The sequence below is a fragment of the Histomonas meleagridis genome (genome assembly GCF_020186115.1).
Source record: "Histomonas meleagridis strain 2922-C6/04-10x chromosome Unknown contig_91, whole genome shotgun sequence".
NCBI classification, from domain to species: Eukaryota; Parabasalia; order Tritrichomonadida; family Dientamoebidae; genus Histomonas; species Histomonas meleagridis.
This window is the reverse complement of record NW_027150924.1, coordinates 15,479-29,748: the sequence shown is the minus strand read 5'-3', so window position 1 is coordinate 29,748 and position 14,270 is coordinate 15,479. Positions and strand designations below refer to the sequence as shown.

General features: G+C 29.7%; 3 protein-coding genes across 3 annotated transcripts; 1 reads left to right on the top strand and 2 right to left on the bottom strand.

Moving 5' to 3' along the window:
• Window positions 1-533: 533 nt before the first annotated feature.
• On the top strand, window positions 534-2,249 carry GO595_009600 (CAMK family protein kinase; the record flags this gene model as incomplete). Its single annotated transcript, XM_067923304.1, has 1 exon — window positions 534-2,249. One exon carries the CDS (start codon window positions 534-536, stop codon window positions 2,247-2,249), a length of 1,716 nt encoding a protein of 571 aa, XP_067770221.1.
• A 1,564-nt stretch (window positions 2,250-3,813) lies between these two features.
• On the bottom strand, window positions 3,814-6,408 carry GO595_009599 (uncharacterized protein; the record flags this gene model as incomplete). Its single annotated transcript, XM_067923303.1, has 1 exon — window positions 3,814-6,408. One exon carries the CDS (start codon window positions 6,406-6,408, stop codon window positions 3,814-3,816), a length of 2,595 nt encoding a protein of 864 aa, XP_067770220.1.
• A 5,346-nt stretch (window positions 6,409-11,754) lies between these two features.
• GO595_009598 (leucine-rich repeat domain-containing protein) lies at window positions 11,755-13,449 on the bottom strand (the record flags this gene model as incomplete). The annotated part of the gene is made up of 1 exon (XM_067923302.1): window positions 11,755-13,449. The coding sequence occupies one exon, from the start codon at window positions 13,447-13,449 to the stop codon at window positions 11,755-11,757; it is 1,695 nt and encodes a 564-aa protein (XP_067770219.1).
• Window positions 13,450-14,270: the final 821 nt, after the last annotated feature.

The following is a 14,270-nucleotide window of genomic DNA, read 5'->3' as shown; positions in this document are numbered from 1 at the left end:
TGTCAGTCCCTTAGGTATTCATAGTAAATCATTGTGTTGTTCTTATTCTAACAGGTTAATCATATGTTGTGACTTTTTGTAATATATTAAAATCAAATGCATTTGATGAATATATAATTGAAGATAAACTAATCTGAACAAACATATATTAGCAACACATCAAATGCAAGGATTTAATTGGAAAAGTAGGATAATTATTAAAATTGATATTTGATTGAATTGATAAAATTTTCGACTAAAGAAAAATATGATGAGGATTCATTCTTTCGAAAAAAATGTAATCCATTTAGATCTAAACTATTATGCAAAAATTATATCTCATTTACTTCTTTTTGATGCAAAGTTCCACTGTAAACCTTTCCTTTAGACCCAACGGTTATATCATTCAAAATTATTTTGAACTAGTAAAAATCGCTCAGCTTTTTATGTACATATTGATCGTCTATGCGGCCGTTTTTATCAAAAGCGATTCAATTGAAATTTGACAGCTCCGATAGAGTATGCTGACAGAGAAAAAACGTTAGCACCAAGAAATGATGAACCCACTGCCTTCCCTTGGCGAGAATTCTCGGCAAGAAGATACAAACCAAGAAGGAAGTGAATGGGAAATGTTTCAAGATGTTGTTCATCCAATGTCTATTGATGAAATTAATGAAAGATACAAAAGCATTGGAATACTATCACAGACAAGAAACTCAACGGTTAGGCTAAGCATTCACAACAAAACAGGCGAAAAAGTTGTTATGAAAATTATTAATAAATCAACTGTTGACGATGCAAAAAAAAGGCTATTACTATATCGTGAAATACGTACTCTTCAAGTTCTAGGTGACCAAAAACACATTACAGAACTTTACGAAGTCATCGATTCAGGTGATCGAATCTGGGTTGTAATGGAATATGCAGCAGGAGGTGAATTATTTGACTTTGTTAAAGCCAAAGCTCCGCTTGTTGAATCTGATGCACGAGAAATATTTCGGCCTATTGTTCGTGTTGTTGCTTATATGCATTCAGTTCATCTAGTTCATAGAGATCTCAAACTTGAAAACATTCTTCTTGATTCCAATGGTCGATTAATGATTGCTGACTTTGGGTTTTCCCGATTTTATGAACCAGCCAATGGATTAATAGATTCGATTTGTGGAACTCCTCAGTATTCTCCGCCGGAGATTATTCAAGGTCAACTTCATAATCCCATATATGCAGATTCTTGGTGTTTAGGCATCATTCTTTTTATGTTATTTTTTGGCCGTTTTCCTTTTACTGGTGTTTCCATACCAGACCTTCTCCAGTCCATTGTTAAAGCTGACTACACATTCCCTTTTCAGATATCAGAGTCGGCAACTGACTTACTTCACCACCTCATCACCCTTGATCCCGGCGACCGTTACACGGCCTCTGAAATTATGAAAACGAAATGGTACAACAAAAACCGTTTACCGCACCCACCCAAACCTGTACACAAAGAGCGTATTCATGTAGCAGTCCTTCGTGACATGGGCTGCCAACAAGATATTTCAATGAATGAGCTTGATAAGTTATCAGATGACGATTTAGTAACTTATCGAATTATTCATCGAAGATATCAAATAGGAATAGCACAATTGCCACCTCTGACTGGCCTACCTCACCTTGATATGTCAAATAGAGTCGGAAGATTAGATACAAGAAGATCTCATAATTCTATTTCAGATCAGAAAAAAGAAACTGCACAACCTCGAGCTAAAACCCCCTTTGGAATGGACTCGGCAACATGCAAAGAGCGCATTCCAAACGCTGACCCATATATAATTGTAAAAAAGATGAAAGTTTCACCAGCGCAACGAATCCAACAACGCAAATCAATATCAAGTCGAACCAATTTGTATTCCAACAACAACAAGAACAAAAACAACATTTCCCGAATGAATATACGAAATTTGCAAACAATGCGATTTCGCTCAATTACTAATGAGGAGAAAACTTTGCCGCAATTTAACTGCAAACATACAACACTTGATAGTCCTAAAGTGTTATGGGAGAAATTATTTAAATTTTTGGAAAGAGAAAAAAATATTTCGATTCTTTCCGAACAAAATTTTTGTTTATATTTGTTGGTTAAGGACCAAAATGAATTATATGTGTCATTGAATATCGGATGTGTGCACCCCGGATTCGGATTAATTGGGTTCTCATTATATAAAATCAAAGGTAATGATAACGAATTTAAAGAATTCGAAAATAAAGTAACAGAATATTTTGGATTTTAATGTATGAATAAATATATGTATATATGTAATTTCGAAATGTCTTTTTTATATTGTGAATCAAATGTAATTGAATGGTGAACGATTATTTTCTATTCAATTCCTGAATAACAAATTAGAATTGCAATTCTAATTTTATCTTAAATATATTGACTTAATATAACACTCAAAGCGCTTCGAACTAAATGCATTTATCATTGAATGGAATTTCTTGGTCAAAATGAAACAATATCAAAGTCTAAAACAAAAAAATGTACTTCAAGATGAAACCTGTTTAAGAAAGTAGGATATCTTTCTCAAATTTATAAAAGCCATTCCATTTGAGTGTGGGAGACGTCTCCCATCGGCCAGAAATTTCAAAGTTTGGATCAAAACTTAGATCTTGTGTATTGAATTGTTCTAAACCTATTCTGTTTTGATTGTCATCAGATTTATACTCACAGGTTAAGGGTCGCACATTTGGCTCTCCATTTTTATTTCCCTTGTGGTTGCTTTGATTGTTTGACATTATTAGAATAATGAAAATATTTTCAATTGAATTTTCAATCCCAGGAACCTTTCTGGCAAAAATTTTTTCATGTTGTAAGTCGAAATTTCGGCAACATGTTGCTGAAATTAACGGTCGATAAACGGTTGCCAATTTTCAAAACCTTATTAATTCAAAAAGTCGAATACGTCAAAATATATCGAGGTGGCTAATGTAATTATTTTCAACGTACTCTATCGTGTTCAAATCAAGTAAAGTATTTAATTTCATTGGTTACTTTACAGAAAAGTGACGTCGAAACAAACTGAGTGGGGAGTCCCCAAATGAACAAATTTTGGATATCAAAAACAATAACAAATGACCCGGAGTGCTGGTATATATCAAGAACAATTCTTGGTTGAATATATAATATTTAAATTTTCAGAGGCAGCAGAAGAATTATTATAATTTTAAAAAGGCAGTTACATAAATATAAGAAGAATAGAATTTATATATATTATTTAAGGTCAAAAGAAGATAATCAGATTTAGTGTCTAGATAAAATGCTTGACCAATTTTTGTTTGACTATTAATTTATAATACATCCATTAGAAATGGTTTTAAGAAATCTTTCGACTTATATATGGGTTATTGATCATTAAATTTGTGGAGTGCCCCAGCATCTGGGACGGGCCGATGATAAAGATACGATAGAGCTTTTTGAACATGTCCAAAAAGCTCTATCGTATCTTTATCGTAAAAGTGACATCAATGTAAACGAATTGAATAGTTTACATCAAATATAAAGTATTGAAAAAGATCAAAAATATTCTGACTCATCAACTTTTTAGATAAATTTTAATCGTTAAATATTTTGTTATATGTAAACTATGCAAAAAGTGGTGATATATCACGGTCGACCGTTAATTTCGACTTACAGAAAAAATTTTTTCAAAATGTTCTGAAATTTTATAAAATGTCAAAACACGCTAGAATTCAAGGGTCAAAATTTTTAAGTCTTCATTTGATTTTGTAGGCTATTACACTAATTTTTCAAATAACATCATATGATTTATTTAAATAAAAAATAATTTTCATGTATCAAATCTTCTCATATTTTGTGTTATCTCTACCACAAGACACCACGAATTTCCAAATTTCTGATATTTTATCATCGAGTTTTACCCAGAACTCGTTATTTGGTAACTTAACTTCTCCTGTTCTGATATATATAAAAATAACTCCAACGCCCAAATAACATATCAAACAGAGCAAAATGATAAATCCGATTATAGCGCCAACCGAAGTTTTAGAATATGAACGTGGACAAACATTTTTAGTATTTACATAAATACCAATTTTATCATTCATGAAATCGCCTATTTTTTGGAATTCGAAATCATTTTTATTACCATTTTCATCGCATACGAAATATAATTCGGTATCATACGGTGGATATTCGCCGCCAATGTTTACTTTAACGATACCATTTTTATCCAATAACTTGAAATCCAATTTTTGTTCTGAATCACCAATTGGAATACAAATGTTATTTATAATTGTTGAGTTAATACATAACCATAAGTTCGCGTTAACATCATTAATACATTTATAATTATTTGGACATTTTGTTTTGGTATAAGGACTATAAGTAACAAATGATTTCATATATTTCTTTTTATCTCCAAATATTACATAACTTTCTTTAGTTTTTGTGAATTTTTTGAGATTTAATTCAATGATTTTATTTTCATTCAGTTTATATGTTACGTCATATTTAATCGAATTATTATGTTGTGGAATTGGTGTAATTAATGGCGATGGTGGTAACGAAGGCTTATAAAATGATTTCGGACATATGTAACCTGAATCCATTTTAATCACAAAGTTTTGTGTGTTAGAAAGTTCATTATATTCGATAATCGATGCTTGATCAAATGGTATTGATAAGTTATCTTCTAAATTAGAACATAACACATTAAACTTAGTTTGAATGCCATATGCACCTTCATATGTTAATATCGCTCCATCGATATCATTTTGCTCGAAAAAGTTCATCGAGAATTTAATTCGTTTATCTGCTGATGGATGGCAATATTTTGTTCCATTATTTTCGACCCAACAAATCCATAAATTGGAAGTGTTAACATTACCACCGCATAAATAATTATTTGGGCAATTAGTTAATATCCATGGATGATATTTAATATATACATTACCATAATTCGAATCGGATATAATTAATTCATTACCTTCATAAACACTTTGTTTTAATTCATCTAAATTTATATTGATATAATGTGTATCATTGTAAATAATATCAAAAGGATTAGGTGATACTAATGGAGTTGGTGTCGCAGTATAACCTTTTGTAGGTATTTTAGGATGCCATGTGTATGAAGGCTTAGGTGTTGGTCCTATATTTATTGGACATGCGTCTTTAGATTCGACTTCAAACATTAATTTATGTCCTGTTAAATTTAATACTTTTGGAATTATTATTTCGTTTTCTTTCAAATTCTCATTACATACATATGTTATATCTGCTGTACGTTTTATGTCGCCTTTATATAATGCTAAAATTCCCGAAAACAAATCACTTTCTTCATATAATTCCATTGTTACATTATTGATAGCTAACCCGTAACCAATGCAATTGCTTTGACTTGATATGTCATGACATAACCAAATTTGCGCATCTTCATCGCCATCACAAAACGCGTTTTTAGGACATGAAATATGTCCGCATGGATTATATAACAATTTACGTTGATAATGGTTACCAATATGATCATAAACTTCGACAATTTGTTCATAACCATTTGGATCTTTATTATATTTAGTTAAGTTAATATTTAATGAATAATTCTTTTGCTCAGTCGAAAAATGACACGAATATGGATCTGGTGATGGAATTGGTGTAACACATAACTCTTCCGATTGGCCAAGGATACTAAAGACTTCATCATTTAGTTCCCCTTGTGGTGACCAAAAGAAATGATCATTCGGAAAGTTATGTTTACATCGCATATAAATTTCAGATTTCTTGTTATTAAATGTGTTATTTAAACGTAATATCATTCCATTTGTTGGTTGCGCGCCGATTTGATCAAAGTCCATGTTATCTACACTTACTCCATATGAGGTACAAATTCGTGATGAATTACAAAGCCATGATGATGAATATATATCAGTTCCTTCAACACAAATATATGTGGACGGACATTGCACACGTTCACAGGGTTGGAAAAATAATTCATGTTCTTCGTTTTTAATGGTTATCGGAATTTTTATGCCAAATGGCCCGCCATTTAAGGTGGATAAATCAATGTCTAAACCGACTTTGGGATTGGTAGATAACCTTTTGATGTATTTACAATGTGGTTGATACATTGGCGTGGGGCTAGGTGAAGCTGTTGGAATTGGACATCCAGCAGATGAGTTCATGGTGACTATAAATAGTCCTGCTTCGGATGCGTCATCAACTTCAACTGATATTGGAATATCACTTGAGGTTTGAGTTGGATCACAATATATTCTAAATTCAAGATCTAAAGTATGATATAAATTGTCATCTTCTAGATAAGGCTCACTGCTTGCATGATAAAGAATACCTTTTGAAAAGTCATGTGAATAAAGTGGTTTGTAATCAAATGAGTTTTGAGTAATTACATTTCGACAAAATCCTGATTCCATTGAGCATTGCATTAAAAACACATCCATTTCTTTGTAAACATGCCCTGTGTTTTGAGGGCAGAGTCTAAAAAGATAAGTATATTTGTCAGATCTATAAGTATCTGCACCTCTTTTCATAAACATTGTTAAATTATAATAATTGGTATCAAGGATGGCTTCGCAATCTCCACGAAATATATTATAAGAAAAAGTAATGCATGTGAACAAAAAGAACATATTTTGGGATGATGGATAAGGCACAGTATTTCAAAGCAAAAACCGTAAATTGTACTCAAATTTTTTCATGAATTTCTGATACCTATCGTATATCAAAACTGTAATTAACCGATAAATTTGGTCGAAATTATTACGTTTATTTTTATACCATGGCTAAATATGAAATATTTCTGTTATTTTTTTTGTGAGGGGTATAAAAACGTTTATTTTTATTTCTCATAAAATTGTTTTTTATGCGAAAGAAAACTGGTGAAATATTTTATTAGATAACTTTAAAATACAATTGGTTAATGAATTTTTCTTCTTGAAAATCTTGTGCAAATGGATCTTCTTCAATATTTGAGATATTTATTGTTGAAATTGATTTATTGTATCCATTTCTTCAGGTTCTGAATTTTCATTTTCTTCAATTTTGTTTTTGAATTTCTTTTATGAATAAAGAATATAATGATGATTACAGTATGATAAGATTCGCTTCGCGTGATTTGCTACGCTTCATATATACGAATTCTATGTTGAGATATATGGATGGATGACATAGAAACAAATGAACTGTTTGAAACAAATGAATAGTTCTTTAAATGATAAGGAAATTCGCAGAGTTATTGAATTTGATGTATAAAATTTATTCGAATTCTTATATATAAATGTGCTTGATTGTGAGAATGTGTTACTTTGAGAAAATGTATTTGATTTTGTGAATTCATTCGATTGAGAAAACGGATGAGATTGCTAAAATGCATTTGAATGTGAAAATTTATTCACTAAAATAACTACATCATCAATTATAAATTGGGATTCCGAGCTTGGCTTATCATTTTAAAATGAAATTTTATCCATAATAAGCATGATATACATGTTAGCAACAATGAAATAACACATTTATACCGGAATATATGATATGTGTATATGATATAAACACTTGAAATATAGGACTCAAAAATCTGCTTTGTCAAATTCTTTCCCAATACCTTAAGTACACCAGATTTTAATCATGTTGGAACAATAGGGAAAAAAATTGATTTTGTTTATTATATTGATCAATATTATGGTACTCCTTTGCAATATTTTCTAATGTCTTTTAACCACATCTCCTCGACATTACGAAAAGATTTTGGAGAAAAAAGGGAAAAACATGTTATTTAAACGTCTGCAAAAGAATATGAAATTCATCTGAGCTTTTCATATTCTTCTTGACCTGGTGTCTACCAAAATCCGGTTTCTCGATCGAGAGCCCACCTAACCTTAGGGGGTGATGATGTTCACTCCCTTCATTTTAGCTGTTTTTTGCTCTTCAAAATTTTTCGAACTGTATTTTTGTCCCCTATTCCAAAACAAGCACATTTAAACTTAAAAATTACACGGACGTTGAATTTCAAGATGTAATTTTTCCAAAATCCTGTTGTTTTAGTTTTAGTAATTGGCCCATACCCTCTACCAGAGCAAGCTCAATATTTATTTTCAAACTCACTTATTTAAACTAAACTAAAATATTCGACCTTTCAATATGAAAATCATTTTCTCGTACTCTATCAATCGGACAGAATATATAACTCATATGAATGTCCAACTAGTGAAAATGCATTTATGTTTCTCCTTAACGATTGGCTTATTGAAAATCGTGGGAATGTCAAAACTCTAAATGATTTAAAGGCAACATTATCTTCAACATTATACACTCATAAGCAAATAAAAATATGTTAATGATGCTAATTTTAATTTATATCTTGCACTTCCATAAATTGGTTCGTGCGATTTAATTACAGCTAAACCCGAACTTTTTGATGAACTTAATATGTCAAATGAAATGCTTTTGCTATTTCGTTCACAAGACCTTACAATTGTTCCTGTTCAAAATAGTACATCTTCGATATTAGAAAAATCAATTCTATTATACAAAGAATTCATAAAATATGATATAATGCAAGAAAACATAATATTTGCTGCTATTTTTAGGCGGGGATTTGAAAATTTGTATTTCCAGAAATCAGGTTTGGTTCCATATCATTTCCCCGAACGATATTACTTTTCCTAACTTTTATGTTTTTAATCCAGATAATGGTTATTTCTATCACACGACAGATTGTTTGATAACGTTGAATTCAAACGTTGAAATATTTCAGCGAGGAAATACCTGAAATTATCGAAAATGAAAGTGTCCAAAAAATTGTTGGGTTAACTTACAAAGATCTCATAGAAAGCGAGAGCTACGATGCAGTCGTTCTCTTCCCACCAGAATTTGGTCCAAAAGAAGTTTTCCAAATTTTCGAAAACGCCGATGAGTGGCAAAAAGTGGCAATGATAAAATAAAGTTTGGAATTTTGGATCCGATACGAAACGCTTCACCTTTAGGTTTTCCTGTTTTTGTTCAAAGGCCACACATCGAAATATTTCCAAGAATGCTATCCTTAATGAATTGAAGTGGATTTTTGAGGTTTTTGAATGATTTCTCAACATCAAATTTTGATCTCGATATCCCTGAATTGACAAAGGAAGAGGCATTAAGGGAAACAGACGAACTAGCTCCGAAATATGAGTTACTACCAGAGAACATTAAATACAGAAATATGTGGAAACAAAATTGGCGAAATTAACAAATTTGAATCCTTTTGCTGTAATTTTGTAAAAATTCATTTGTAAGTGTTTACTTATATATAAATTTTCTAACTAAGGGTGTAGTTCTGAAGATTTGGCAAAAATTAATTAATTTAATATTTTCACCAAACATTTCAAAATTATTTGGATTATTTGATAAATAATGAGCGCTCGTTTTATATTAAATCATATATTTTTATTCATAAATAAAAAAGACCAGCACCACTTCATATAAAAGTTGCATTTGCATAAATGTTGGAGAAGTTGTTTTTTCATGTATTTTCACTTTTTCTCAAAAATTTTAATAAAAATGATACACGATAATAGTTTAGTAAATAAACACATCTAATATACAATATTACGATATAGGGAATATTCCAAAATTCCCGAAAAATAGGTAATGGCCATTATTAACATAAAATATTTCAAGACTTAAAGTTTGAGGAACTCTTCTTTCATGAAAACGAACAAACAACACGCAAAATAGTATATAAAAAATAAATAAAAAAAGCAAATAATTTATTACACTTACAACAAAGAAGATCTTAATGATTCTTTTATTTATGTTGTAGCATATAATGAAAATATATTTCTTGTTATAGATTTCTTTAAAGAAAACCAACTTCCAGAAGACATATTAGTTAATTCAACTGTATCATTTAATATTGAACTTGTTAAATATATATTAAAACAAGAAGGAATTAATATTAATGCTCAAAATATTTATTTGTTTTATTTTGTATTTATTTTAATAATTTTATATTTCAAAATAATATTTGGAAATTATTTAAATTATTTTATACAGCACTTATTAGAGCATCTGGAAATGGTCATACTGAAATAGTTAAGTTGCTTCTTGAACAAGAAGGAATTGATATTAATGCTAAAAATATTTATTCAAAATTTATTATAATAATTTGATATATCAAAATAATATTTGGAAATTATTTAAATTATTTAGAACAGCACTTATTTATGCATCTAGTGAAGGTCATACAAAAATAGTCAAATTACTTCTTGAACAAGAAGGAATTGATATTAATGCTCAAGATAATTTTTATTTTAATAATTTAATATTTCAAAATAATATTTGGAAATTATTTAAATTATTTAATACAGCACTTATATTAGCTTCTTCAGAAGGTCATACAGAAATAGTTAAATTACTTCTTGAACAAGAAGGAATTGATATTAGTGCTCAAGATAATTTTTATTTTAATAATTTAATATTTCAAAATAATATTTGAAAATTATTTAAATTATTTAATACAGCACTTATATTAGCTTCTTCAGAAGGTCATACAGAAATAGTTAAATTACTTCTTGAACAAGAAGGAATTGATATTAATGCTAAAGATATTTATTTGTTTTATTAAAAATTTATTTTAATAATTTGAAAATTCAAAATAATATTTGGAAATTATTTAAATTATTTATAACAGCACTTATGTATGCAGACTGGAATGGTCATACAGAAATAGTTAAATTACTTCTCGAACAAAAAGGAATTGATGTTCAAGGATATCAATACAACTGATTTGGATGGTAGAATATTTTCGAATTTTTCTCATTAAAAAAATGTTTCTGCACAAGATTTAGAGAACATTTTAGATGTGGTTTTTAGTGGGCAAATTCACTTGTGAAAGGTTTTGGCAGCAAATGGTGAATTAAGCTATAATCCAAGGAAGTTGATCAAAAATGCATGAATGTTTGAGACTCAAATAAACTATTCAATCTCTTCGATAATTATCAAAAAATGACATATTTGCAAATAATTTTACAATCAATTCAAAAATTCAGAGCAAATTTTTGGCGCCATTTTTTTTTTTTATTTTATTTTCGATGTTATCTCGCCATATAAATGAAAATTTAAAAAATGAGATAATATTTTGAATATACTAAAATTATTTTTGTTTATTATGTTATTTGATATTCATAGAAAAAACGTGTGACAAAATGTCTGAAATGTTCCCAACCTTTTTTGATGACAATCATTTTATTTTAAAAAACAAAATTTTTATAATTTCAATGGAAATTTTATGGATAGCTTTGGACTTTTGCTAGTTTTTTGAAATTTTTCATAGAGCTTTTTGAAACTTGAAAATAAATTTTCCTTCTTCATAAACCATTCAATTTTGAATATTCAATAACCGTCACAAATTTTACATTGTGCTGGTGAATCGAAATGAAATGCAAGCCACCCAATTCTATTTACGTCTTCTGCAATTGTAATTATTTTAAACTTAGCAAAACAAAATGAATAAACTCCAATCGATGTAACTGTGCTTGGAATTACAAGACTTTTAATTCATCCTAGATAGCGCCAAATTTCATTGAAATTATTTCCACTATAAAGAATTCGAATAATATCAACGGCATAATTCATTCTTATTTACGTTAAACTATAATAAACTGGTTGACGGAAAAGCAGTATCTTCAATAAAAGCAAACAAAGTCAAAAACCGATACGACGCATTCAAAAAGTTTATTGAAAACTTGCACAAAGTAAAGTATACAAATGTTCAATATAAAAATTTATTGAGAAATTTTTTCGATTTGTTCATCTTCAGGGACACCTTCGCCTTGTAAAATCGCATCAGAATATATCACCAACTTAAAGTCGTCTGCAACTCCACGAAATGCATTTCTTTCGATTGTAATTGTTCCTTTATGATTTAGAACAACTTTATGAAGATTAATGCATTCAATAAATGCACCACGTCCTAAATATGATACGCCTTCAGGAACATCAAACGATTCGATACCAGAACAGCAAAATCCGTCTTCTTCAATGGTTTCAAGTTGAGAGCCTTCTTCAAAAGTGACACTTTTCAATTTATGTGTATCAGCAAAAGTGCCAATTCCAATGACTTTTAATGATTTAGGCAAAACGATCTTTTCAAGAAGTGGAATAGAGAATGAACATTTTCCAATGGATTCTAACTTTGAATCTGGTGCAAATGAAACTGTCTTCAATTTCTCACAATTCAAAAATACTGATTCACCAATCTTACGAACATTTGCAGGGATTTCTATCTCTTCTATAGCTGAACCTGCGAGTGATCCTTCTTCGATTTCTTCAAGTTGAGAGTTATGTGGAAATATAATTGATCGAAGACCTTGACAACCAGCGAAAGTATAGCCTCCAATGAACTTTAAGGAAGACGGGAGCTTCACTGTATCGATTGGCGTTGAAGCGAATGCAAGTCTGTCAATAATTTCAATTTCTGAATTATCTTGGAAAGTAAGAATTTTCAAGTTTTTACAAGAAGCAAACCCACCCTCATCGATTTTCTTCACAGAAGAAGGAATTTCGACACTTTTTATTGCGGAATGTGAAAATGAATATTTTTGAAGAACTTGTAACTTTGAATTTTCTTGAAAAGATAATGATTCCAAAGCAGCACAGCCACTAAATGCGAACGGGGAAATGATTTCTACTGTGTTAGGGATCTTTACAATAGTTTTATTTCTTTCGCAAAAATAAATAATTGTTTTGTTGTGATTAAAAAGAAGTCCATGTTGAACACAGAAATTGTTATTTGTTGCTGCAACTGTTATTGATGATAAAGCCCCACAATTACGAAATGCTAATTCTCCGAATTTTTTTAATGTTCTCGGTAATGTAAGAGATATTTTTGTTTTAGGGCATAAAATCATTTCTGTTTTGTCTTTGTTATATAAAACACCGGCTTCTGTTGAGTAATATTCGTTTTTAGGAGAAATTGTAATTGATTGGAGTGAGTTATTTTGTATTAAAATATCATCTGGAATGATTTTTAACGTTGCTGGCAATGTTATTGAAGTCTTATCTTTGGGAAGATTTAAAAGAATTGTTTTTTCTTTGTTGTATAATACTCCATTTTCTTCAACATAATGTTGGTTAGCAGGAGTAACTTTGATTTCATTTAACATTCTTGCACCACTACGCCACATGTTACCAACTAAAGATAAATTAGGTGGTAATGTTAGACGAATTAAAGATGATTCAGAAAAACATCCATTACCAAATGAAGTAACTTTAGATCCTTTACCGAATGTTATTGATTTGATACCTGTTCTAGCAAATGCAAAATCTTCTATTCCGATAACTGTATATTGTTTTCCATCAGATTCCACAAAAACAGGAATAACAATATTTTTACTTGCCATTGGTGAAGGCGCAACTGTTGCCGTCATATTTTCTTCATTTAGACGGAAGTTTACTAAATCTACTGTTATTATCGACATAAAAAGTGGCCGGAATAGGAAATGTTACATGAAATCAAACAAAAAAATTCATTTTTTACTCAGATTTAATTTAAATTCAGCACGTAATTGTTATTTTTTTTAAACAATGCTTTATTCGTAAATGAATTTTTACTAAAAAAAATTATATAAATTAAATTTAATTATTGAAGCCGCCGCTTATTACATCATCGTGATGAACTTTTGTTTGATGAACTTATCAAAAAAGATTCTTTCCATGTAGAAACTCTTGATTGCTATTCTAATCTCTTATTTGTCAAAGGTGATATAGCTGGTCTTGCTTCTCTTGTTCAAACTCTCCATAAAATCTAAAGTTTTCTCTGACTATGCAATTCCATCCATACTAAAGCATTAGAATTAAATCCTCGAGATTTTAGAGCGCTCTATGGAATGGGCCTTGCATATGAAATGTCTAATATGCTTTACTTGAGTTTTCAATATCAATTACAATTAATCCTTTTGACTCAAGAATTTGGATGGCACTTGGAGAATGTTATGAGAAACTGAACGAAAAAGAAAATGCAATCAGATGTTAGCAACGTGCAGTTTGTATCTAATATTATGCAGCTTTTTTGAGTTTATTTTCAATTAATCGATGTTGAATATTATTATTTATATTATCTGGTGTGAAAAAACTTGATTACTATTAAGATAAAATGTACATTGAAGTAAATTATTTAATTTAATATGTTGTGATGGTGAAGAAAATGAATATGTATATGTATCTTCTTTAGAACCATCAATATTTATTCATTTTCATTTTCAATAGTTGTGGTCTCTATTGAATTAGTTGAATCTGAATT